This window comes from Pan troglodytes, chromosome Y (assembly GCF_028858775.2).
Source record: "Pan troglodytes isolate AG18354 chromosome Y, NHGRI_mPanTro3-v2.0_pri, whole genome shotgun sequence".
NCBI lineage: Eukaryota > Metazoa > Chordata > Mammalia > Primates > Hominidae > Pan > Pan troglodytes.
In genome coordinates this window covers 21,580,453-21,608,012 of record NC_072422.2, presented here as the reverse complement: position 1 = coordinate 21,608,012, position 27,560 = coordinate 21,580,453, and the positions used below count along the sequence as shown (strand labels likewise).

Genomic DNA, 27,560 nt, shown 5'->3' with positions numbered 1-27,560 from the left:
TGGATCAATTCATTATCACACCCGAATAAAGTGGATAAACATACACACACACACACAAACACAAAGACACACTCACACACACACACAGACACAGAGTCACACATCCTTGAGAATGTTTATTTTTCATTCCATACAATCCAAATTTACCCCCTCTTCCTGATTTCTGGTGACTCGATCTCTTTTTCCTTTAGTTCCTGTGCATAAGACCATGCTGAGTACTGCCGTCCTGCATACTGTTGTAACTTTTTAGGAGTTCTGCTGTATTAGGTAAAATCTGATGCTCCATCATATTCAACTCAACAACTGGGAGTCCCCTAGAGAAACACAAACTCACGTTAAAACGCATTTTCTCTGAGCCATACCTTGAAACGTTTCAATTGTGGGGCCCGCTGAGAAAAGGATATCCCTTCCCCATTTGTGATCCCTTAAACTTCCTCCTACCACGTGTTACAAACTGTTCTGCGCAATCCCTGCCCCATTCCCAGTATTGTCTGTGAGGGGAGTCAGCTAACAAGATGCACTGTACCCTAAAAGCACACAGAAGTCTGATGGGGCAACAGCTTAAGGAAATCCATCAATCTAAACAGTCCTTTGTGGTTTGGGGCAAGGATGATCAGGACGCACATTCAGGGAGCCCAATCTTATGGGGTTGGTAGGATGACTGCCGGAGGGGTTCACAGCCATGGAATCAAGTGCCACAGACTGAACTGAATGATTTTCAGCTTTACTCCTCATTGATTCTGGAAATGGACGATTCTTCACTGGGCTTAAGACTCCACAGCTATCACCTGCTTTGCGTGAAGTCTCTAATGTGCCTTTTCAGCCCAATGCCATGAACGTCCTGGATTCTGTCACTCTCTGTCTTCCTCTCAAGGAATTTCTACATGTACCAAAGGAGCCTCAATTTCTACATTTCTGAAATGAGCACCCAGGCTCCCTGAATAGGCAGGTGCATCAACCCCCTTATACTAGGCATCAAACAGCTCCAGTCCCAACTAACGGCTCACCTGACGTCTCTGTTCCCTCTTCAGGTGGCTTCATCCTCTTGTAGTATTGCAGGGGATTGCGCCACAGCTCCTTACATAGGATCTGTCAGGGGACTCAATCGGGAAAGGCCTCATCAGGGCTCAGAAAGGTGACCCAAGCAGCTGGGAACACACGGGGTCATTTCTCATGTTTCCCAGTGAGGACTCACCTCAGCAATCTTGTTAGATCCTGCGAAGTTGTGGTCAGAGAACCAGTTGAAGAAGTTAAGGCTGCTGCTGTGGTGTCTGCGGCGATAGGCCTCCACTTCATAATACGGATACCACTCAATTGGAGTGGAATGAGAAGCCCTGTATTCTACAGAGACAGGAGTTTTTGTGGGAAGGGGGCTGGATCACGTCGGCAATGATCCACCCGCCATCTTCCTTCCACTACCCATCCTGGGAGCCACCTGTCACCTGTGATGTTCACCAGATATTCCTTGGTAATCACTTCATTCTGGAAGTAGGGGTTACTCCGAAAGAACAACATGATCTTGCAGAGATGAACAGGATGCTTCTCTTCTTCCACCTGTCAGGACAAGGTGGAGAAAGCTTAAATACGTTTTCGGGTGAGGTGCTCACTCTTGCTTACAGGAATGAATTATTTCCCTTACCCTCCCCCGCTAAACCCTCTAGCCTCAGTCTTCCTGGCCTCACCTCCAGGCTGACCATGTAGCTCAGCATGTCTTCATCTTCGTCAGTGATCAGGGCTGACATCTGGGGGTGGTTTGCAATCTGATTTAGGTCAAAGAGACTTTATACACGATGGAAGGGAAAGCGACGAGCAACAGGGAAGAAGGCCTAAGCGCACCCAGAGGCTGGGGTAGGGGATTTCTCAGATCTGCTTCCATGTATGATCTCCTTTCACCTCCCCCTCCCCGTAAACTAAGGCCTCCTGTGTTCACAGAGGGTGTATGATTCTGAGGCTGACTGCACTGACATGGGGAGGCGCGATTTGCAGAGACTTGCTGGTGTCTGAGGAGTGGCAGAATCTGCTTAGAGCCGAAGACGCCCAGTCCCAGATCGGACTAGCAAGGGGCAGCAATCACACTCCCTTAAAAATAGCTTGCTTCACCGAAAAACCTCTTCTGGTCTGAACTCGCTTCTGCTCTTCAAAAAGATGCCCCAAACGTCTGCTGCTCGGCATCACCAAGGGTTTCTCTGCCGCTTGCAGGACAATAGTACCCACGCCTGCTGTGGCTTTCCGCAGCCACATTTGTCCGTGGCAACTCCCCTTTGTTCCCCAAAGAGTCACATCGACGCCGAGCTGCCCATCGGTCACTTACACTTCCCCGAGAGCACCTCTCCACTAGAAAGGCCGAAGAAACACTGAGAAGGATACAACATTGGCCCAGAAGCCAGGGACGCTCTGGATGACGGCGCCTCTGCGGTCTAGGTGGGGCTTGCGCCTCCGCTCCATCTTTTCCCGCTGCCGAGAAAAGGCCTTCCTGGCTTGGGCATTAACCGGCTCCAGCTCCACCTGAACGGCCAGCAGCTCCTCCAGTGCAGACTCTGGGGTCATGGGCCCAGGGCCAGGCTGTGCCCGCTGGGCCTCCTCCTGCCGCTCCACGAGGCCCTCCTCCTCCGCCACCACCTCCACCTCCGCCATTATGTCATCCAACAGCAGCACCGCCTCCTCCCCCAAAGCCGCCTGCTCACTCTCCACCCCGGCCGCCCCCTCCTGTACAGCCTCCATCCTGAAGGCGGTGCCCTCCTCGGCACTCGCACGCACCAAGGCCTGTGCTGCCCGACCCACGCCACAGGAACCCTGCCGCAGCCTCTATGGCACCCGGTAGCTCAGCGAGCCCTCAGGGCGCATGCGCCGGGCTTCCAGGCGCCCCCTAAGGGACTGCGCGCGAAGGGCCGAGGGGCCGCACCCAGGCCGACTTCCTCCCGTCGGGGCCAATCAATGGGAGGGCGGTGGGCGTCTCCCTGGGCGGCACAGCCACTGGCGGGCCTGCATCTCCAGCCCCCCACCCCCCGCCTTCCCTGCCCAAGCCTCCTCCGAGAAGCCCTTGGAGCTTGTGCCGGGTAGCTAGGCATCCAGGCACACGCGGGCTGCGTGGCCTTTGGAATTGTGGGCATGGCAGCCCTGTGCCCTGACATCCTCAGTGTGGCAAGCCATGAACATCTCTGTGTGTCACGAACACAGGAAACATCTCTCTTCGTTAGGCAGGCCAGGTAGATGGTACGGAAGTAATACTGCAGATCCAGAGAAAACTCTCTGGTTCCTGGGGCTAGGGCGGCAGGGGTGTCCTGGGGGAAGTGATCGGGGCGGGCACGTGGGAGGAAAGTCGCCTGCCTTATAAAAGATTAATTGTGAGGAGAAAGTTATGCTTCCCATTACTACAAATACACAAGTATGATTTCATCCAAAGCTGAAAGCAGTCAATATAATTTGTTTTTAATGTTTTATTTAAAATCCTTAATTTCAACAGGATTACTCAAGAAAAATAACGTTAATCGTATTAAATAATGTTGATGTATTCCCTTTAATTGTTGATTATTTCAAATGTACGTAAAATAGTAAATGGCACTGTACAATGTAGTTTCATGAAGCATTCTTTATAGTTTTCATAAAATTGACAGTCTCCATGGAATATTTTAAGACTGAGGAAGTTCCATATATCATTTTATTGTACTTTCACTTTATTACTTCTTGCATGTCATAACTGATGGATATAAAACTATGTATATTTACAAACATGAAAAACATGGATTTTTGTTTACGTTTTCTAGTGAGACAAAGTTTCCAATACTTATACCTATTTAGGAAAATTTTTACAAACCCAAAGTTCTAATCTGTCTTTTCTTTGAAGTTTCATATTTCAGTCTAGGTATGTAATGGAATTGGCTGGGATCATTCTTTGATTTCACTGTTATTTGTGAGTTTCTGATATGCTTTTAGGAATGTATAGAGTTTCAAGCTTGCTTTCTTCTTCTTCATCTACCTTTGGATGTGATCAGGGCGGGTACGTGGGAGGAAAGTCGCCTGCCTGTACTGAGGTGGAATTGATCTGCTGTAGAGGCCAGAGCCCCGGCACACACTCTCACAGATCGAGGCAAATAGAGGCTCCGAGTACCATGCTTCCTCTCTGAGGATGCTGTACTCCAAGGAGCATTCCAAAGGGCCTCTTGTCCTGTGTCCCGGGCACACCAGAGGCCAGCCGCCAGGGTTGGCCATTGTCGGCCTGCGCGCACGCTGTTGTGCACTGCCTTGACGACCCAGAGGCTTCCGCACCCGCACCAGCGGTTGCGGTGCCTGTTGGTGGGGCTCTGCAAGCCCAGGGCCGGGGCCTCTCGCTCCCGAGCTCCTGTGCGCAGTTGAGCCTGCTGGGGACCGGAGCCCTTTGGCCAGTGCGGGATCTGCGGGTCCAGCGGAGCTCCTCAGGAAACCTGGGTCCACATAGGTGTGGGACTAGGTTCTCAGCAGGGCGACGCCCGTGGGTCTTTCAGGGAGCGGGTCTGCTGGGGAGCGGGCCCCCAGAGCCTGTGGGTGCGGGGCATGGGCTGGGCTGGGCTGCACAGGCCCGGGGTCTGTGGGAGCACCCAGGAGAAAACCGTGTTGAAGCTGGAGGCAATGCTGGAGAGGACGGCCGGGGTACAGAGCAAGGAGGCGGCCTTGGAAGAGGAGGCGGTGCTGAAGGTGGAAGACATCATGGCTGAGGTGGAGGTGGTGGTTGAGCTGGAGCCCGACGTGGGGTGGCAGAAGGAGGGCCAGCGGGCACAGCCTGGCCCTGGACCGAGCACACCGGGGCCGTCAATGGACTCGCTGGAGGTCCTTCACTTGGAGCTGGGCTCCGTGAATGCCCCAGGCCACAGAGCATCGCCGCCTTGTGGGCCAGAGCCATATGCTTGCGGCTGCCGATTGGGGATGGCTGGCAACAGGGGATAGTCATCGGGCTTCGGGGCTATGGGGGCTGTTTGGCGGGAGGAGCCAGGTGGGAGGCACGTGGGGGTCAGCCAGGAGGCAGGGGATGGGGGACAGCGTGGGAGCCGAGGCCACATTCCTGCAGCTGTGAGGGCAGCTCGCTTGTAGCAGCCCTGGGAGCACGTGATAGGGAAGGGGAGCCAAGGCCAGCATTGACGAGGGAGAATCGCGGCGCCAAGTTCCCTTTGCGCACAGCCCAAATTCGAAGGACACGTTTCCCTGGGAACTTGCCTGGAGGACGAGGAATCTGTATGCCATTACCAGCCATTGAACCACCCCTGCTCTCGGTGCCTGTTTCCAGCAGGCTCACCCCAGAAACACAAGGTGCTTAAGAGGGGTTCGCGGCGCATGGGGCTGCCGACCTCCTCACGGCAGGAACCAGCTCCGCAGATACGCATTCTTCCACCTGCAGGCTCTGCACTCAAAAGTGTGTAGGCCCTGAGCCTATATAACTTCCTTTGGACCCACGCAATTCCCTTGGAGAGCGCCAGGCACAACCCTGCTGTCGCTTCTAAGTACAAGGCTTCCCTCAAGTGGACATGCCCACCCCTCAGGGAGACTATGATAAGAGGACACCACACACCCGGACATCAGCGGAGCATGTCCAGCACTCAGCACACAAAAGCCTCCTGCATCTCAGAAACCCAGAGAAGCAGCCGCCTCACACCACCCCCCGTCCCTCCCGTCCCTCAGCTGCAACCACCTGCCCACTTTTTCTGCCTCCCGTCTCTAGTCAGCCCAGGCCTTCTTGTCCGGGATCCACCCACTCCAAAAACCACCACAGTTGTGGCGTTGCCTCCTCGCCAGACAGAGATAGAGGGCCAACAATGAAGGGTGACTGGCCAAATGTCTGGGAGATGGCCCTGTTCCACATTGTCTGTGTTCTTGCGAAATTGCAAGGCGTCACGAGGCTTGCCCACCCAACCCTCTGGAGAGTTCTTGGGCAGAGGTAGATTGTTTGGCACAGGAGATGTTGGCGTGGTTCAGAAAGCATGCGGAAGTCCTGCTTTGCTACATGATGGATTTGCAGGTCAGGCTGGGGAGCCTGGGTCTGTGGGAGGAGTCAAGTGTCTGAGTCAGTTTGAGGTCCCCCTGGGGACCAGCGTTGTCTCAGTGGGAGAGCTGGGAAGGGAAACTCATGGTTCACTACAGCTAGTAGGCCATCTCAGCCCAGCTAGTTGACATGGTCCCATTGAATCCATCCTCTTGCTCCTTGATCCGGCAGGTGGAGGAACTCAGCCATCCTGTTTACCGGTGGCAGAATGATTTCCTTTCATCCCAACCTTTATTTCCACAGTGAAATCATCATGAAGGAGCACTTTGTTGGCATCCTCGGTAAGGAATGCCTCCCAGCATGGTAGGGGAGCTGGTGTGTGGGAGGGTGGGACTGGCATGAACCTTCCTGACTCCTCTCCCTGCAGGCTACAGGGTGTCTCATTCCACTGCAGTCCAGCGGTTCTGGGATCACGAAGGTCAAGCCTCCAGCTGCAGGCAGTACACCTCCTACCTGAGCTTATTCAGCTGTTTGGCTGAACATGACTGCCCGGGTTTTGGCAGGATTGCTGAGGTGGTGTTCAAGGTGAGGCATCATGGGAAAGGACCTAGCTGGTCATTCCTTGGTCTCTGGGGAATTGGCTTTAAACTGTCACCTGAACTGTCCTGGACCCACGTCTGCAGTCCCCTAGATCATCAGCCAGGGTGTATGGCTCAATCTATTGCAGTTCTATCCCATGGAGAGAGGGTCAGCCTTAGAGGCGGAACAGAGAGGAGGCCAGGCGAGCAGCCTAGGGCTGGGAAGGACTGGGAACTGAGAGGCCTTTTGACCTGGATCTGGGCCCCACATGGAGAACCCAAGGATCCTGGAGGAGACTGCAGTGAGCAATCCCAGGCAATCCATGGGTTGGGGGAGAGAGACCCATCAGGGACATGTAACACCCGCATTTCAGGATTGGGGCACCTTAAGCCACTATGATGCATATATGGCTAAAGTCAGCGGGTGACAAGCAGGGCTAAAGGGATAGCTGTCTCATCATCACTCGCCAGCTCCCTGCCCTGCGGTAAGACCTGCTGCCACCTGGGGCTCATTTTGAGATCAACCAGGGCTCCCGTTTTCTCCAGGAGGATGTCCACCTGAGGCCCACCTAGGTCTATGTCCTTTTGCAGTGTTTCTCCCAGGCCAGTCATGTTTTGTTTCCATGAACCCGGCTGCCGTGACATGTGTTATCCTCTCTGCCATCCTCACTCCCACTGCCCTGCCTTCCCATATAAGTTAGTCCACCTCCCACGGAATCTGGAGGACCACACTGGGCTCCAGTGTGACGCAACGTTTTATTTTCTTCACGTACGTGTATTTTAGGGCTACCTCCTGGGCTGGGAATGTGAAGAGATTGCCAAATGGCTGGGGACCTTCAGTGTGTGTCCAGGGAGGGAACCTCGCTGGGAATAAAGGCCCACCTGAGTAATGGTGTGGACATGCAGTGCCAGTTGTCTTGATAAAGACCTGCTTTCTTACATCACCTACTATTAACATAAAAGTTAATTCCTTAGAATATTGAAAAAACAAATTTAAATATGAAGAAATATAATTAGTTCATAATTGTATGGAAAACACTGCCGACTGATCCATTTTCCATTACAATTCTTATGGGAGACTTGATGTTTTTAGCAAGTTTTAAGATGCATTTTTATTCTTCTACTCCTGCCAGTTTTTATGATCATTTTTGTAATACAAGGACATGGCCTCTGGAAAGTTTTGAGGGACTTTCAGCTTCTTTTATGGTAGATAGTTGTAAATTTTGAATTGTTTTCCCCTGGGGTTCTTTTCAGGTTACTCTTTGTACTTTCTATGGGGGGTGTTAAATTTGTTTTCTTGTTTCGCCCTTGTGGAACTTTCGTTTTAAAGGAATTTTGTGTGTGTGTGTGTGTGTGTGTGTGTGTGTGTGTGTGTTAGAAATGGGAGTTAGCCTGTTAGCATGTTTTCGAGTACGGATTTTTTTTTTTTTATCAATTTTTTGGGTGTATGTGTGTGTGTGTCTGTTTGTTTGTTTTCAGTTGGAGTCTCACTGTGTCATCTAGGCTGCAGTGAAGGGGCAAACTCTCAGATCATTGCAACCTCTCCCTCCAGCTTCAAAGGATTCCCGTGCCGGCTGGTGCTGTTTTTCCCCCACATGAGGAGAACATGCAGACAGTTATAACAAATTCTGTGCCTGGGTAGGTATGAAAACAAATTTCAATGAATTGTAAATTTCACAAATACAGTTTCACATTTGTATTTTGCATCATTTTGAAAATTTTAATTGCTGACATATGAAATTCTGTATTGACTTTCATGTTAAATGTACACTTTTCCATCAATTTCAACAATGAAAACTAGCGAAGGCGAAGCATTAGTTCAGGAAGTTGAAAGCAGTCGTTCTGTAAAAAAAAAAACATATTTATTGAAGATATATTTAGAGAGATTTTAGAAGGCTTCAGTCAATATTTTTGTTTCTGTTGCTCTGGTGTTTTATCATACAGGGACCAGACTGTAGCATCAGTAGCTATAGTTACAAGGCTAGCAAAGACTCAGTGCTATAGAAATTATTATTGTGAAAATTGGCAGCCTGGTTGTCCGTTTGAGGAGACTAGAGGACTTAGGAGTTTCCGCCCAAAGTACAAGGGCCTGGTTTAGTGGGTGGCCTTCTTTTGCTGAAGTAGATAAGACCCAGGAGAAGGGTGGATTCACTGTAGTAGCCAGGGCTTTGAGACTGGTAAAGCTTATTTGTCCCCTAGTGCCATTCCCAGATATTGGTCTGTGCATAAAGGCACTTCCTGGACTCACTGACTCCTGTAAATTCAAATGTAGAATTTAGATGTAAATCCCTATTTCAACTTCTTAAACTGAGATCTAATAAGTGGGTAATAAAATATGTATTCAGAGGAAAGGGAGACGTCAGACAGGTATATAACCAAATCATCCTGGTCAAATACCTTCAAAAATATTACTACAAAAAATTAGTGAAAATTAAACCTTAAAAAAGTTATTTTAATTGGAGAAACAGAAAAAAGTTGGAGTCATTTTAAACCCCGAGGTGTAAAAGTACTGTTATTAGATTACAGGAATTATGTACAATGAATAATTTGTTGGAAGAGCAGCATACTATGTCTTGAGTGTGGATAGAGGTTCATAAGCCATGTAAGAAAACTCAGAGATTGAGAAGAAAATGTTTTCAGGGATTTTTTTCTGTTGTGAAAGACTTTTAAAATGGTTTCCTACTGATCAATGATTCACTTATATTTATCATCGAGGCATATGCTGTATACCCTTTTATATAGGGATGAAGTTATAGTTTCTATCATGTAGATACAAAAACATGTGACTCTGTACCACATTTGCATCAGAGCCTTTGGCGTGATTAATGAAGCAAACAGTGGAACTGTCTATGTCAGGATACAGGTGGGCACAGCTGGAAGCTTCCGGCACTTGCACTTTAACATTTCTGCATTCTCATCTGTCTCTCCTGGAAAGAAAATGGTCTATAACTATCCTAAAGGACGTATGTTACATGAAGACACTAAGTATTGAGATAAGACCATGAGTTGTCTTATCACTGTCTTGTCATTACATTTATATGTATAACTTATACAAAAAATCCAGTTTATTTTATCACGATTACATATTACATCCCACATTTATGTATTTTATTATCTTTCCAGTGACTGTTTTGTTTTGTTTTGTTTTGAAATCTCATTCCACTCTGTCACTGCCTGCAGCTGGAGGCTTGACCTTCCTGATCCCACAACCACTAGACTGCAGTGGAATGAGACATCCCGTATCCTGCAAAGAGAGGAGTCAGGAAGGTTCATGCCAGACCTACCCTCCCACACACCAGCTCCCCTACCATGCTGGGAGGCGCTCCTTACCGAGGATGCCAAGGCAGTACTCCCGAATGATCACTTCATTGTGGAAGTAAAGACTGTGATAAAAGGAAAACTTCATCCTGCCGCCGGTACCCGGAAGAGTTGCTTTCCTCCCCTTACCTGGCCAAGAAGGAGAAAGAGGACGTACTCAAAGCAGCATTTCATGTAGCTGGGGTGAGGTGACCTGTTAGCTGGGGTGAAGCGTGTGTTTCTCCTTCCCAACTCTCTCATTGAGACACCCCCGGGTCCCAGGGGTACCTCAACCTGACCCAGACACCAGACCCCTCCCGAAGACTCAGGCTCCTTAGCCTGACCTGCAAATCCATCACGTACGTAGCTTAGCAGGACTTCATCATCATTTGTGATCCCGGCCAACATCTGGGTGTGCCGCACAAGCTGCCTCTGGTCAAGGAGCCGCCAGATGATTGGGTGGGCGTGCAAAGAAACACCCTGCAACTTTGCAAGAGCACGGAGAGTGTGGGGCAGGGCACCTTCCCTTCCAGGCCCTCTGTCTCTGTCTGGCGTGGAGGGCACCATCGGAGCTGTGGTGGTCTTGGTGGTGGGTGGAGGCAGGCCCAGACAACCTGCTCTGACCAGGGACTGGCACTGAAGAAGTGGGCAGGGGGTTGGGGGCGGGGTGTTGTTGTGTGAGGCGACTACTTGCTCGGCGTTTCTGAGCTGCAGGAGGCCCTCCTGTGCTGGGTGCTAGACAGGCTCTGCTGCTGTCTGCGTGTGTGGTCTCTCCTTCTCCTGGTCTCCCTGAGGGGTGCACGTGTCCACCCCAGGCAACCGCTGTGGGTAGAAGTAGCTACGGGGCTGTGCCTGGCTCTCCCCATGGAGCTCGAGTGGTTTCAAGGGAGCTTATATATACTCAGGGCCTAAACATCTTCGGGTGCAGTGCTGGCACAGGGAAGAAATTGTGTCTGGGGAGACAGTGCCTGCCTTGCATAGGACAGCAGCCCCGTGCACAGTGACATCGAGTCTTGAGCACCTTGTGTTTCTGGGGTAAGCTTGCTGGACACAGGCAAGGGGAGCAGGGAAGTTCCATGGCTGGCATGGGCATGCAGACTCCCCTTCCTCCAGGGACTTTCCCAGTGAATCGTATCCTTCAACTTTCTGCTGTTATGATGGGTCCTTGGCGCTGCTGTTCTCCCTGGTGAGTGCTGTGCTTGGCTTCCTGTCCCTACCACATGCCCTCAGGGCACATGCAATTCAGCTGCCCTCCTATGTGCATGAGCCTGTTCTCGGTTCCCCTTGTTGTCCCCCATGCCCTGAATCCTGGCTGACCGCCAGTGCCTACCACCTTGTTTCCCCCCACCTCCGCTCCCGGGAGTTCGGCGCCCATCCCCTGCTGCCAACCATCCCGAATTGGAAGCTGCAAGGATATGGCTCTGGCCCAGAAGCCGGGGATGCCCTGTGGCCTGGGACATTCACGTAGCGGAGCTCCAAGTGAAGGACGTCCAGCGAGTCTCTTGCTGGCCGGGGCGTACTGGGGCCAGGGCCAGGCTGTGCCTGCAGGTCCTCCTGCTGTGGCTCCACATTGGCCTCCTCCTTGGCCACCACCTCCATCTCTGCAATGATGTCATCCCCCACTAGCATGCCTCTTCCCCCAGGGTTGTCTTCCTGCTCTGTGCACAGACCATCCTCTCCTGCACAGCCTCCAGCCTTAACATGGTGCCCTCCTTGAGGCTCCAACAGAGCAAAGCCTGTGCCTCCCACCCCACCCCCACGGCAGCCCTCGACTCTGGGGGCAACTCCAGGAGAGGCCTGCGGGCCTTGCCCTGCTGAGAACCACATCCTACACCTATGTGGAACAGGGTTCCTGGGGAGCCCCACAGGGCCCTTAGCCTGTCACTCTCACACTGCGGCTCAGATACCCAGCAGGGTTAGCTGCGCACAGCAGCCCTGGAGTCGGATGCCAAGGCCCTGGCTTCCAGAGCCCCGCTAGCAGGCACCACGGCCACCACTGCACTTGTGAGAGCCTCTGCACCAGCAAAGCAGTGCACACGGATCACTGCATTGGCGACCATGGCGGTAGGCCTCCCGTGTGCCCAGGACACAGGATGAGAAGTCCTTTGGAATGCCCCTGTGAGTACAGCATCCTCAGGGAGGAACCATGGAACTCGGAGTATGTATTTGCCTAGACCTGACAGAATCCTTGCAGGGTTTCAGCTTCTGGTGCAGAGGAATTCCACCTCAGCAACGTACCAGTCGACTTTAGTCCCACGCACCCGCCCTGCCCCAATCCCCCCAAGCCACCGCCGCTGCCCTCGCCCCAGCGGGCAGCGCTTGTCCCTCTCTCTCCCCTCTGGATCTGCAATATTCGGTACCATCAGCCTAGCCTGCTTAATGAAGTCAGATGTTTCATGTGTTCCCTGGGGGCTAATTAATGTCTTGCCACACTCAGGATGCCAGTTAGGGTGTAGGTCTTCCATGCCCACAATTGCAAAGGGCTCACAGTTCGCGTGTGCCTTATTCCACCGCCGCCCGCCACATGGCACAAGCGTGGTCTCGGAAGAGTTACCGCGAGATGATGGAGCTGCAGGCCAGCTGGGGCGGAGGGGCCTCAGGACACGCCCACAGCCTTCGCAGGAACTGGCTGACGCCCACCGCCTTCGCAATGATTGGCCGCTGGAGGTAGGCGGGATTTCCGGGCACGGCTTCCGGCGTCCTTCCCTCTCAGGGTGGCTGTAGCTGTCCTTCCCGCAGTTGGCCCTGTGGTGTTCCGAAGCCGGTTCCGTACGGCCTGAGGGCCAGGCGAACTTCAGGCTCTTTGTCCTACTAAAAAGCGCAGGTATTTTCTGTTTCTCTGGACAGCTGGGTCTCTCGGCAAGAATAGAAAGCAAAGGTTTGGGATTTTGCCTACAAAAGGGGATGGGTTTTCTATGTGTGGTTGTTGAATTACGGGAGGAGTCAGTGGGGGAAAGAACTCCTCAGTGCTATTAAGAGACTCACTTTCGTTAAACTCATTGATTTTTGCTAAGGATTCTACCTTTAAGTGCCTAATATGTCCGACTAGTTGTGGGAGGTGGTGCTAAGCCGCCATTTGTTTTCATGTGCACTTTTTATTAAAGCGGGTTTTCTCTGTGAATGTGGTCATAATTCAGAATACAGGCAATACACTTAACCACTGCGATTAAAAAGTCACACTTTTAGTTAGCACATGTCGCGTGTCTGATTTGCTTGGAAGAAATTATCAAATTTTGACATAAATTGTGTTACTTTAGTGTATGTAGAAATATGGGGCCACAAATAATCTGAGTTTCAGTTTGCCTCTGTAAAGCCTGTGATTGTCTCCTTCGTTGTATGACAGTATTTGAAAGATGTTTCATGTATCTTTGGCACCGTAAATAATTTAAACCGAATAAGTGGGTGTAATCGAGATAAATGGAGTTAGATAGCCGAAAACTGGAACAAAATAGATGCGCTTAAGTTATTCTGTTAACCTGGCACACTGCCTTACTCCTGTAATCCTAGCATTTTGGGAAGTGGAGGTCGGAGGATGGCTTGAAGTCAGGAGTTTGAGACCAGCCTGGGTAACGTAATGGACTCTTTCATTGCTATTTTCGCATCAGGGACTGGTTTAGTAGAAGTCAGTTTTTCCTCAGACAAGGGTTGCGCAGGGGAAGAAGGCGGCGAGGTGGACACGTTTGGGAGTGGGGGCTGGCGGCAGGGCTCCGAGGGGCACGTGGTGGGGCGGGTCTTCCGGTAGGAGCAATGTGACAGAGGCCTGGTGGGGCAGTGAGGCTGTCACGGGGACAGGGAGGGCCAGCGAGGGAGTAGGGAGGATGGTTTCCGGATAAAAGTGTACCACCTCAGGTCATCCTCAGGCGTTACATTCTCCACAGACAGGTATTACATGTCATCCTCCGGCATCACATTCAGGCCACAGATAGGTACGGGTTGAAGGCTAGGGTTTGGGGATCTTTGACCTATTGTATATTTCAAATCACTAAAAGATGGTAAACTATTTAAAATATTCTCCTCCTAGAACATTTTAAGTAGCTCGATTTAATTTCTTATCCAAATATCATGCTGAATGTGGTGAGTCACCCTTGAAATCCCATCACTTTGGTAGTCCCAAGCCGGCAGAACACTTGAGCCGAAGATTTGGAGACTAGCTTGGGCACTATGGGGAAACCCTTGTCTATTTTTAAAAATACAAAAAATTGCCCAGCTGTGGTAGAAAGCGCCTGTAGTACTAGCTACTTGGGAAGCTGAGATGTAGGAAGATCAGTTGAGGCTGGGTGGAAGAGCCTGCAGTGAGCAGTTCACTTTGGCAACAGGAGACATACATCTCAAGAAAGAAAATATGCAAAACATCACACTGTACCTCATAAATAGATTCTTTTCAAATAAAATTATTTAAATGGGGACATTCTTCATATTGCAACTGAGGAAAATTACAATAGCTTTTCTTATCTAATTTTTAGAAGTGAGATTTTGTCAGGTACATACTAAAATGCAGCATTTGTCCATGAAGTTAGTGCCCCTCTGCTCTGAGTGTTACAAATTTTACATATATAAAGTAAGAAATACTAAAAAGATGTCAGCCTCGGGAAGGGAATTTTACTTGGGTTTTCAGCACAGTACGTAATAAAATTTTCTCTTTTTAGCTTATTTATATCTAAATATAGATAATTTTTTACCATTTACAGCACAATGGTAGAAGCAGATCATCCTGGCAAGCTTTTCATTGGTGGCTTCAATAGAGAAACCAATGAGAAGATGCTTAAAGCAGTATTTGGGAAACATGGTCCCATATCAGAAGGTAACTCTTAAAACCGTGTCTCTGTGTGTGTGTGTGTGTGTGTGTGTGTGTGTGTGTGTATTTTCACATGTATATTTCAATATGTATGTTTAAAATATGTATGTTATATATATATATGTTTTGAAAAAATATATTTTTTCGAAGTTCATTGTATACCTACGTTAAAATGCCTTATGCATTTTAAACTCTTATTTTGTAGTATCCGTTTGATATTTGGAAAATTCTCATAGTAGTAGGTTAAGGTTCTGTGGAAAGGATAACCTACTACTTAGAAAGGAAAATGAGGGAAAGTAAATGTGCTGTGGAGTTCCGAAACAAACTGGAATAAACTAGACTGACTGTAGGGGTGACTGAGTACTGAGAACCATAATAGTGATGCGAAATGCAATTATTTTTTAGTTTGATGTAACCTTTAGATGGTGAGTACCTTGATGAGTCCATTATATGAATGTAAATTGTTTTCATATATTTTAGTTCTTTTGATAAAGGATCGAACCAGCAAATCCAGAGGCTTTGCATTTATTACTTTTGAGAACCCTGCAGATGCTAAGAATGCTGCCAAAGATATGAATGGAAAGGTAAGAGTCCCTTATTACTAATATTCTAACTCTGTTCTTCAATTAACAATATTTCTAGGTCTTTTTAATATTACTAAACTTTTGAAGATAGTAGAATGACATATGAAGCCATCCTCTTTTTTGTGCCATATACGTGCAAGTGTAGTTGGAAGGGTATTGGAATTAACATTCTATAAATTAATATTTGGTAACCTTTTCCTATGTTTGTATTTCGATATGAGTGCAAATAGATTTTAAAAGGTTTTGAAGAGCTTTAAAACTTAAAAGGAACCCTCATGTAAATGAAAGTAATAAGTCAATATTTATTAAATGCTATTAATAACAGACGCACAAGAAGGAAAGACTCTTTCCTTCTTGAAGAATGTATTTTATGAAAATATATTCTTGCACAAGTGTATTTAAATAAGACCCTTACATTTACGGAAAGGTTAAGTAGTTGAAAATAGAAAATAATATGAGAACATTGAAGTCAGATAACAGAAGAAGTAACTGGCATTCTTGGCTCCGTGCTTGCTTTTTCTCCTAAGGACATTTCTTTCCTGTCACCAGAGTAATTTATGTAACATGAATAGCTAATTACTCATTTCCCCAGTGTGTTTGAGGACTTGTTTTGATTGAACCAATGGTCTCTTGTCCTGTTGAGTCTTAAATCTAGAGATTGTGTGTTTACTTAAGCTTTAAACTTCTATGTAATTATATTAATTATTGAATTCCTTTACATTGTAGTCAAGAGCATTCCATTCTGTGCTCTTTAGTGTTTTTTGCTTTATAGCATTATCCCAATCATGCCGGGCATGGTGGCTCATGCATGTAATCCCAACACTTTGGGTGGCCAAGGCGGGCAGATCACAAGGTCAGGAGAAAGAAACCATAATGGCCAACATGGTGAAACCCTGTCGCTACTAAAATAAAAAAAAAAGAAATTAGCTGCATCTGGTTGTGTGGGCCTGTAGTTCCGGCTAGTCAGTAAGCTGAGGCAGGGGAATCGGTTAAACCCAAGGAGGCAGAGGTTGCAGTGAGCCGAGACCACGCCGACGCACTCCAGCCTGGCAACAGAGCAAGAATCCGTCTCAAAAAAACAAAAAATAAATAAAATAAATAAATAACATTATCCCAATCTGTTTTTAGGTCCTGTTAGTCTTCAGGCTATTCCCAAAGTGCTTTTTCAGACTTCTTGAGAATTATCCTTCCCTGTGTATGGCTCATAAATAAAATTTATGCTTCAAAAACCACTTAGATTTCATATTTTCTTCCTCATTGCGTATTGTAGGTATTTTCTACTCGCTGTACTATGTATTAATCTATTGATCGTGAAATTGTATATAGTGCATATTTAAGTCTTGCTAGTTGCTTTTCTTTCTGTTACATCTAGCACACTTCCTGTCACATAGCAGAAAGTACATTTTTATTCACCCTTATAAATTAGTATTTCAAGCTGTGGTAGAAACCGAGAGTTGCTTTTGGTTCATGGCTTTGTGGTAGGTATGGAGATAATTTTGACTTCTGTATAGGAATCTATGATAATTTCTTTTTTCCCTCTAGTTTCCAAGCAAAAGGGCAGATAATTTGTGTAAAGTTTTTGTTCGTTTGTTTGTTTTTTAAGTTGGAGACTCGCTGCATGCCCTAGGCTGGATTGCAGTGGGGCCATCTTGGCTTACTGCAACCTTCGCCTCCCGGGTTCAAGCGATTCTCCTGCCTCAGCCTCCCAGTACCAGGGGCTACAGAGGCGTGCCACCACGCCCAGCTAATTTTGTACTTTGAGTAGGGATGGGGTTTCACCCTGTTAGCCAGGATGAGCTGTATCTCTTCACCTCATGATCTACCTGCCTCGGCCTCCCAAAGTATTGGGATTACAGGTGTGAGCCACCGTGCCCAGCCAACGTTATTTCTAAATTACTTCATCTCACATATTTTATTGTGTTAAAATAACTATGAATGTTGTATGCACATTAATGTTAAGATGGCCAATAAAGGAGGTTCTTCGAGTTTTCAGGGGGAATTAACAGTTAAGGAATTTTGGCTGACTTCAGAACACTGGGAAGGAAGCAGCCATGGGCAAATCTGGGGAAAATATTTTGAGCCCAGAAATAACAAAAGAAGTTTCAAGGTAGGAACAACGGGCGATGTGGCTGCAAGGGGTCTTGTTCAGGGATTTAAGTCCTTCCTCCAAATAACAAAAGCCATGTAATTTTAAAATCGCATTATTAGCTGAACTGTTTTCAAAAATTGCTGTGGCCTGTAGAAAAGATTACAGTGAAAAATGTTATTATGAAATTAATTAGGATAGTTAAGCATTTCTGAGAAATTACCTGAAGTACTATATTAAGATTCGTTTTTTAGGGGCACGTCTAAGGCAAGGTAAGAAATGAGTAAGGCAAGAAAACTTAATGAGATCAAACAAGGATCACATTTACAGAAACATTTTTAGAGTCAATATAGAATTGTAAATCATATGGGGACATTTTATGTAAGTGTTAGCAAATCCAACAAGAAACAACTCATAATGAGTAATGTGACTAATCACTCTGAAAAAGTAAGCTCATTTTTTTTTAAATGACACAAGTTTCGTTGGGACATTGCAACTTTCAAATCAGTGATGTGACTACAAAGATGAAGTGGATTATATATTGTAAAAAACAGATGTGCCACATTCTTCCATAGAATGTGTGATGGGTCAATCTTTTTTTTATGTTTGAGTTTTTTTTTTTAATAATGGAGGAGTTTTCAAGGAATTTGAAAAATAGAATTTGTGTTTGATCCCTTAATGGAAGGCATGTGCTCAGTAACTGTCTCAAATTTGGCATTGCGAAAGATGTGTTCATTTTAGGAGAAAAAAAAGTTTCCTTTTGAGAGAAAATACCTCGAATTGAACTACAGTTGATGTAAAAATGTTTGTAAAATGTGCATACGTTAAATGTGCCAGTGTTATTGATAGTACCCTTAATACTTCTAGTCTTTGGATGGAAAAGCAATAAAAGTAGAACAAGCCAAGAAACCATCTTTTCAAAGTGATGGTAGGCGGAGACCACCAGCTTCTTCGAGAAACAGAAGCCCTTCAGGAAGTCTGAGATCTGCAAGAGGAAGCAGTGGAGGAACAAGAGGGTGGCTTCCCTCACATGAAGGACACCTGGGTAATGTTTTAAAATATAAAGATGGAACCATAGGACTGAAAGAAAATAAGTTTGACGATATCGAAATTTCTCAATTTTTTAATTTCCTGTATGAAGAGAAAATTAGCTTATTGATAATAAGCAAACTTATTTCTAAGTACTAAAGGCGTATTAGAAGAATGATTGAACTAATATCTAACATTTGTTTTAAAATTATAGTAAGTTTGCATTGAAGTAACACACATTTGAAACTGGGTTGTGTTTGTGAATGCTGATTGCCTGTACTCAACCGGTTTTCTGCAGAACCCATTTATATTCATTATACTTTAGAGTTTTCTACTTTAGGGCCCAGAACTTCGTGTCAGTTGTATTATCAAAGTACGATGTAATATTTAAAATTTTCCAACAGGAAAAAGTAACTGAATACTGAAGATTGATTTTGCAGTATTTGTTTTCTTGTGTCTACATGTGGAAACATCTATGCAAATGTATTGCTTTGTAATTTTGATACAGAGAGTTTGTACATTGGCCTGCCATAAAGCATTTTCAATTGAAGAAATGTAGAACTTTAATTTCTGAAAAGAGTGTGTGACTCTGGAAAGTTCTAAAAACCACGGCTTCACAGATATGTATGAATCTTTCTTTGCTGGAGGCTGAGTCACTGAAAATGATATTTATGAGTGATTTACTTAATAGAAATGAGGGGTCCATCTTTACATCCAAAAGAAAAACAAACCATATATTTTAAAAAAAGGAAAAAAAAAACTGTTGGATGGGCTGGGCGAGGTGGCTCACGCCTGTCACCTCAGCACCTGGGGAGTACAGGGCAGGTGGACCACGAGGTCAGGATTTCCAGACCAGCCTGGCCAACATGGTGAAACCCTGTCTCTCCTAAAGATACAAAAAAAATTTGCCTGGGCGTGGTGGCGTGCACCTGTAATCCCAGCTACTCAGGAGGCTGAGGCAGGAGAATCACGGGAACCTGGGAGGCAAAAGCTGCAGTGAGCCAAGGTTATGCCATGGTACTCCAGCCTGCGTGATAGGGCAAGAGTGCATCTGAATAAATAAATAAATAAACCTGTTGGTTAAGTTGTATTATCTATTAACCAACCTTCAAAACTCTAACAATTAACTTGGAGTTTTAATAACCAGACGTGTAATTAATTGGAGATTGTTTTCAAGTTGAAATTGCAGTGTTTGCTCCAGTTTAAGATGCATAGCTTCATGGCTATTTTGTCTCCACTGATCTTGAGGGTGAGGTTCAATTATACTCTGCCACGGACGAGAATGTATATATAAATTCTAACCTGTAACACCACCTGGCAATTGGCATATATCTACATTTTTGTAGATGTATAAAAATGTTTATATTACCGAATATGCAATTCTTAAAGACTGTTAAAATTCAGCATAGTCTCATCTGAAAATTAGTGTCTCATAAGGGAATTTTAAGAATTCTATATTGTGTTAACAAATTTTAGAGACAATGTATTTTCCTGATATGTGACTTCTTGGTATTGGAAATATTTGAGTTTCTTTGAATGGAAATTAGTTTATCTTTATGATGTGCTTTGAAAATTTTTCCTCATTACAGAAGGATATAAACAGTCAGTTATCATTTTTCTTTTAATATTTTTATGCCTATTATATTTAGATATTTTAGTGATAGGTTTCTGCCCTGTTCACGCCCCATTTTCCCACATCTCTCCCTCATACCGATATATTATGATACTTGAGTTTCTTTCTTGATTTTCTAAATGAACTTTTATTGCTTGAAGTGTACTAATACCATGTAGAAATGCTAATTTTATTAGTTTAGACAAAATGTGAATTTGTTATAAAATGTAGAAAATATTTGTAAACAACTAAAACTTAGCCATTTAAGAAACAGTGATGTTAGTTAACTAAAAAGATTTTGTTTGAAATACAGATGATGGTGGATACACTCCTGATCTCAAGATGAGTTATTCTAGGGGACTCACTCCAGTTAAAAGAGGTCCATCTTCAAGAAGTGGAGGTCCTCCTCTGAAAAAATCTGCTCCTTCTGCTGTGGCAAGAAGCAGTAGTTGGATGGGAAGCCAAGGTAAATGCTACCTGACAGAAAGACCGTAGTTTTTGTATGACTGAAAATGAGCCGTTTTACCTGAATGCTTAGCTTTAAGTTCATTGAACAAAAGGGAAGTGACACATACGTGAGCATAATTGCTGATTGATAGCTTTTATTATAGTTTCTATCTCACTAGGTACCTTTCAGATTTATGTTGAAGAAATACTTGAGCTTCTCATTGCAGATCAAAGAAATGATTAGAGTGAGGCCAACATTCCTTTTAATCCTGTGTTGGCTAGAAAATTCCCCTTAATTTTTCTAAAAGTTCCTAGCAGTATTCTTTGATGGTAGGCTTCTTGATGTAATTAATTCTTCCATTTCCTAAGTCCCCTGGTGTCCCATTCTAAAAATTGCTTGTTCGGTGACTTTGCCGGGTTGGAGTCTTGCTCTTACTAGGTGAGAGTGCACTATGTGAGATGACGGCTTACCATAGCCTCAAATTTGTGAGATGACGGCTTACTATAGCCTCAAATTCCTGGGCTCAAGCAATTCTGCTGTTTCAGCCTCCCGAGTTTCTGCAACTACAGGCATGCAGCAGCACACCTAGCTACATTTTTTTCCTATGTTTTTGTAGAGAGAGGATCTGACTACATTGTCAAAACTGATGTTAAAGCCTGGGGCTCAAGCGGTCCAGCTGCCTCAGCCTTCCACACTCACTCACAGTGTGAGCCGCTAAGCCTGGCCATCCAGCTTCTGAGACCTCAGTAATGCGTATGTGCAAGGCATACTCACTGCTTGCATGAAGATTCAAAAGAACTACAAGAGCATTTAGCAGACAAGGAGTCATTGGGCTTAAATATGATTTAAAAATAAATTTAAGGCTCGAGAGGTAGACACGTAGGAGTCCAAAATTCTTAAATTAAGTGGATATCACAGAAATGCAGAGTTGTGAAATATAGGTGTATGTAAATCAGTAATTGAGATTGTACCGGGATGTTTAAACATTAACACAAGGTCCTTAGTGTAAGATTTGAAATTATTTGAGGAGAGAATTTAGAACTAAGCAACATGAGGTGAGCAGTAGGGTTGAATGCAAGTAATACTTTTGAGAATTGTAAGACTGCAGACTGAGCAGAAGAAAATAAGACAATAAATAAAAGTTCTTAGCAAGGAAGTTTAAGCAGAGCAAATTAAAATTCTTTCTTAGTCCTCCATCCACATATGGAGGAAGTTAAAAACTGCCATTTTCAATTTTACATTTCATACGTAGAGTATCGGTGAAAGGAGGTATTTATTGGCTTCAGGATACCCAAGCCAACACATTTCCATTGGAAAATTAGCCAGTGAAGGTATCATATGTGAAACACTGACCTCTAAGGAATAGCAAGTGAAGAATATATTAAAGGAGAAACTTTCTATTTTGAAATAGCAACAATGTTGTAATGACCCCTTGCATAGCATTGCTTTCTTTGCAGTAAAAGCAAATCCTGACCATCATTAGAAAATCTTCACTAATACATTTAAATTTGTCAACATTTAAGATAGAGCCAACCAGTTAGAGATAAAGAACTTTTATGTAAACATTTAGCATATAGTCATTTAAAGGTAGCTGTATTTATGTGTGTGTGAGATGGACTGAATGATATTGGAAAATCTACCTTCTTTGGCTGAGAAAGGACAATGTATGTAAACTTTAAAATCAGTGAAGAGTTTGATGGTTTTACGTGTTTTCCCTGTGTCACTCACAGTCATCAGTAATTTACATGAAAAGGAAAATAAGAACTAAGTAGTTATTAACCATTACAAATGAACTTTTACCTAAGCATTAATGTTTGCCTTCAGCTTCATTAGAAGAACTGGCCTTGTGGAAGCCATGGGATTATCCAAAGCCATGAGAAATATTCACAGTGTCATGTCTGTCTAGTAATTTAGGAAACAAAGAATGGAGTCATAGAAGAAATAATTTAAAAAAGTTGTTTGAGAGAAGAGAAAATAGTGTTTCAGATTTGGTGTTCTTTATGTAATGTTCCATCATTTGAATGTTAAAGGTCCCATGTCACAAAGAAGAGAGAATTATGGAGTTCCTCCACGCAGAGGGACAATATCTTCCTGGAGAAATGATCGCATGTCACCAAGATATGATGGTTATGCAACTAACGATGGGTAAAGGAAAAATTAAAAAACACAGTTGATTTTCTTTTCTGTGGTGATGAAATTCACATAACAAAATTAAATATTATAAGGTGAACAGTTAAGTGGTGTTTAATACGTTCTGTGCCAGGCAACAACTACCTCCATCGACTTCCAGAACATTTTCATTACTCCAAATTAAAACTCCAACTACCAGTTAAGCAGTCCCTCCCAGTTTCTCCTTTTCCTCAGCTGCTAGATAACACCAGTCAGTGTTCTGCCTCTGAACTTAACCTGTTGTGGGTATTTAATGTTAATGTGCTCAAACACTACATGACTTTTTGTATTTGTCTCCTCTCCTTTTGCATGATGTCCTGAAGGTTCATTTACATCATAGCACTTCACTCCTTCCACAAGCTATTAACCCATTATTTTATCTGGGTTGTTTCCACCCGAGTATTTCTACGCACCAATATTTGTTTGAGTATGCCTATTCGGTTCTGGGTGTATATGAGTGGAATTGCATGGTCCTATGATAATGATGTTTGTTTTCTTGAGGAACCACCACATTTCTCCATAGTAGCTGCATCATGTTCCGTTCCAACCTAGCATTGTATCAGCATTCCAATTGATCTACATCCTCTCAAACACTTGTTATTTCCTGCTGTTTGAAGTTTATTGCCATTCCAATGTGTGTTTGAAATATGATATCCCATTTTGGATTTGAAATGCATTTTCTGCACCCATTAACTCATCATGCACTTGTGTCCTAGAACTTAAAGTATAATAAAACAAAAAGAAATGCATTTTCTGCATCACTGAATATGAGTATCTGTCCCATGTGCTTTTTGGGCATTTGCCGATTTTATTTGGGGAAAAACTGTTTAGAAGTTTGGCCTTTTAATTTTGTTTAAGTTGTAAGTTAGTCATGTATTGGATACTAGAAGTTGAAAATTTAAAATTTGTTGCTTAAACTTATGCACACAGAAATCATCCAAGTTGCCAAGAAACGAGGGATTATGCTCCACCATCTCCACCATCTAGAGGCTATGCATACCGTGATAATGGTCATTCTAATCGGGATGAACATTCCTCTAGAGGATAAAGGTACTGTACCTTTTTCTGGATTTGTCAAATAGATTTCTTAAATTGTTCATTCCAACTAACGTTCTATCAGGGCTCCAATTTATCTACATCCTCTCAAACACTTGTTATTTCCTGCTTTTGAAAATTTATTGCCCTTCCAGTGTGTGTGTGTGAAATATGATATCCCATTCTGGATTTGAAATGCATTTTCTGCACCCATTAATTCATCATGCACATGTACCCTAGAACTTAAAGTATAATAAAAAAAATAAATGCATTTTCTGAAGCACTGAATATGAGTGTCTGTCCCATGTGCATCTTGGGCATTTGCCCATTTTATTTGGAGAAATATCTATTTAGATGTTTGGCCTTTTAATTTTGTTTAAGTTGTAAGTTAATCATATATCGGATACTAGAAGTTGAAAATTTAAAATTTGTTGCTTAAACTTATGCATACAGAAATCATCGAAGTTCCCGAGAAACTAGGGATTATGCTCCACCATCTAGAGGCCATGCATACCGTGATTGTGGTCATTCTCGTCGGCATGAAACTTATTCCAGAGGATATAGGTACTGTACCTTTTTCTGGATTTGTCAAATAGATTTCTCAAATTGTTTGTTCCAACTAACATTGTATCAGGGCTCCAATTTACCTACATCCTCTCAAACACTTGTTATTTCCTGCTTTTGAAAATTTATTGCCATTCATCTGTGTGTGTGAAATATGATATCTCATTTTGGATTTGAAATGCATTTTCTGCACCTATTAACCCATCATGCACATGTACCCTAGAACTTAAAGTATAATTAAAAAAAAAGAAATGCATTTTCTGAATCACTGAATATGAGTATCTGTCCCATGTGCTTTTTGGGCATTTGCCCATTTTATTTGGAGAAATATCTGTTTAGATGTTTGGCCTTTTAATTTTGTTTAAGTTGTAAGTTAGTCATATATCAGATACTAGAAGTAGAAAATTTAAATTTGTTGCTTAAACTTATGCATACAGAAATCATCGAAGTTCCCGAGAAACTAGGGATTATCCTCCAACATCTAGAGGCCATGCTTACCATGATTATGGTCATTCTCGTCGGCATGAAAGTTATTCTAGGGGATATAGGTACTGTACCTTTTCTGGATTTGTCAAATAGATTTCTTAAATTGTTCATTCCAACTAACATTGTATCAGGGCTCCAATTTATCTACATCCTCTCAAACACTTTTTATTTCCTGCTTTTGAAAATTTATTGCCATTCATCTGTGTGTGTGAAATATGATATCTCATTTTGGATTTGAAATGCATTTTCTGCACCCATTAACTCATCATGCACATGTATCCTAGAACTTAAAGTATAATAAAACAAAAAGAAATGCATTTTCTGAATCACTGAATATGAGTATCTGTCCCTTGTGCTTTTTGGCCATTTGCCTATTTTATTTGGAGAAATATCTATTTAGATGTTTGGCCTTTTAATTTAAAGTTGTAAGTTAGTCAAGTATTCGATACTAGAAGATGAAAAGTTAAAATTTGTTGCTTAAACTTATGCACAGAGAAATCATCTAAGTTCCCGAGAAACTAGGGATTATGCTCCACCATCTAGAGGCTAGGCATACTGAGACTATGGTCATTCTAGGCAGGATGAACATTCCTCTAGAGGATATAGATACTGTAACTTTTTCTGGATTTATCAAATAGATTTCTTATATTGTTCATTCCAAATAACATTGTGTCAGGGCTCCAATTTATCTACATCCTCTCAAACACTTGTTATTTCCTGCTTTTGAAAATTTATTGCCCTTCCAGTGTGTGTGTGTGAAGTGTGGAAGCTCCTTTTTTATTTGAAATGCATTTCCTGCATCATTGATTATCAGTATCTGTTTCATGTGCCTTTTGGGCATTTGGGCATTTTGGGCATTTGGGATCTGTGGGTATTTTATTTAGATGGTTGGCAATTTAACTGTGTTTAAGTTGTAATGTAGTTCTATTTTGGATACTACAATTTGACAGTTTAACATTCCTTGCTTAAACTTGTGCACGCAGAAATAGTCCAAGTTCCCGAGAAACCAGGGATTATACTCCACCACCTAGAGACTATGCATACCGTGATTATGGTCATTCTAGTTGGGATGAACATTCCTCTAGAGGATATAGGTACTGTCATGTTATCTGGATTTATCAAATGGATTTCTTAAATTGTTCATTCGGAAATTGAAAAGACTTTTTTTTTTCAATTTAGTTATCACGATGGCTACGGTGAGGCCCTTGGTAGAGATCATTCTGAACATCTACGTGGAAGTTCTTATAGAGATGCATTTCAGGGATACGGTAAGGGTCCAGGATGGATTTGTAAATTACAGAATTTTATTTAATAGACCGGATTGTTATTTTAATGAAATTCTAAGGAAAATTGTAAAGGACATATGCAACATGTTTAAATATTGAGTATTCTTTTTTTTTGATCATCCCAGAAACATATTTATTCATTTTCATCATTGTGCACAAATAATAAAATAAACAGTGCTTATCTGGTACTCATTATCAGTATAAAGCCTAGGGAATGATATGAAGGTGAGAACTTCAGTTAACGTTAAGAAAATGTGACTGAGCATTTACTTTAGAATTAAGTTTGTTAAGCTGCAAACTACTACTCTTACACTTCTCTTAAATAAAACCTTCTGACTATTGAAGACTTGATTAATATCCTGTCAACAAAGGCGGAGGAAAGCAGATATTTCCAAATAGTACTTTAACTAATTCATGCTTTAATGATAGCAGTAAAAATGTTTAAATGTAGTCCCACATATTATTTTATCAACCCTGCAGGGACCTCTCATGATGCACCACCTGCACGAGGGCCTCGGATGTCTTATGGTGGAAGCACCTGCCATGCATATAGTAATACACGAGATAGATATGGCAGAAGTTGGGAGAGTTACTCAAGGAGCTGTGGTGATTTTCATTATTGTGATCGTGAGCATGTTTGCAGAAAAGACCAAAGGAATCCGCCTTCTCTGGGTAGGGTGCTCCCTGATCCTCGTGAAGCATATGGTATCTCAAGTTATGTGGCATCTATAGTAGATGGTGGGGAGAGTCGATCTGAAAAAGGAGACTCGAGCAGATATTAAAGCAAGCATTCAAAATAATAGTTATTGCATACCAAACCTTGTTTGCAAATCAAAAATTGAAATGTTATTTCTGCATCGTTACCTGCATATTACTGACAGAAACATGTTGGTTTTGTGGAGAGAGGTAGATACTGACTTCCTCCATGAATTTTTTGAGGTATTCAAAGGAAAAGGAATTGTTTTCAAAGTAATTTCATACTTGTTGATGCTATTTGGAAAGTGTTTAGATGTAATACCTACCTTAAAATTTTCACAATAAAATTTTACATGTACTGCAAGATGCCTGGTGTTATTGGTTAGCCGCACATGCTTAAAGCAAATTCAATAGGAGAGTAAATTGTGTAGTTTGTTGTACGTTTTCCTTTGTTTCTTTGAACACAGATGCAAAATTAGGGATGTGTTATGTCGCCCTTGCAAGCTGCTCAAGTTTTCTAATTAGGCTGTTTCTCTTTAAAAACTAACAAGGTTAAAATGTTGGAGAAGTCTTCAGAAAGACTACAAAACTGTCTGCCTCACCATAAAATGTTTATTTTTTAGAGGAATAGTACAGGTCAAAGGAAATAATTAGATGTATTGATACTAAAGTTTAAGACATCCAGAACATTCTGTGTGAAGCATTCTGTGACTGAAGAGGATAACGGTAATGAAAACTTTTTTTTTCACCTAAATCAGAAGTGAACCAGCTAAGTTTCTCAGGTGCATACCATAATGAATTTAAATGTTCGTAGTTTAAATAGTGGAAAGTAAGTGTTTTGTCTTGTGAGGTACCCACGTTAATTTTTTCTTGAATATTTTGCCAATGGATGTTGTAAATAATGGTGTAGTAATATGTTCTTACAGATAGGAATAATCTAGAGTG

General features: G+C 43.6%; 1 protein-coding gene and 1 pseudogene across 2 annotated transcripts; one reads left to right on the top strand and one right to left on the bottom strand.

Moving 5' to 3' along the window:
- Positions 1–103: 103 nt before the first annotated feature.
- LOC739765 (testis-specific Y-encoded protein 3) lies at positions 104–2,846 on the bottom strand. 2 transcript variants are annotated; one of them, XM_024353928.3, is made up of 6 exons: positions 2,368–2,846; positions 1,683–1,760; positions 1,443–1,554; positions 1,196–1,341; positions 1,008–1,089; positions 104–314 (listed from the first exon to the last, which is right to left on the bottom strand). In XM_024353928.3, the coding sequence occupies exons 1-6, from the start codon at positions 2,719–2,721 to the stop codon at positions 292–294; spliced, it is 795 nt and encodes a 264-aa protein (XP_024209696.1). In that variant the 5' UTR covers positions 2,722–2,846; the 3' UTR covers positions 104–291. The 2 variants fall into 2 exon arrangements, with proteins under 2 accessions (XP_024209696.1, XP_054533296.1); XM_054677321.2 differs by having other exon boundaries at positions 1,008–1,100; positions 2,368–2,844.
- Positions 2,847–12,569: 9,723 nt separating this feature from the next.
- LOC739668 (RNA-binding motif protein, Y chromosome, family 1 member F/J-like) lies at positions 12,570–26,782 on the top strand (annotated as a pseudogene).
- The last annotated feature ends 778 nt before the right edge of the window (positions 26,783–27,560 follow it).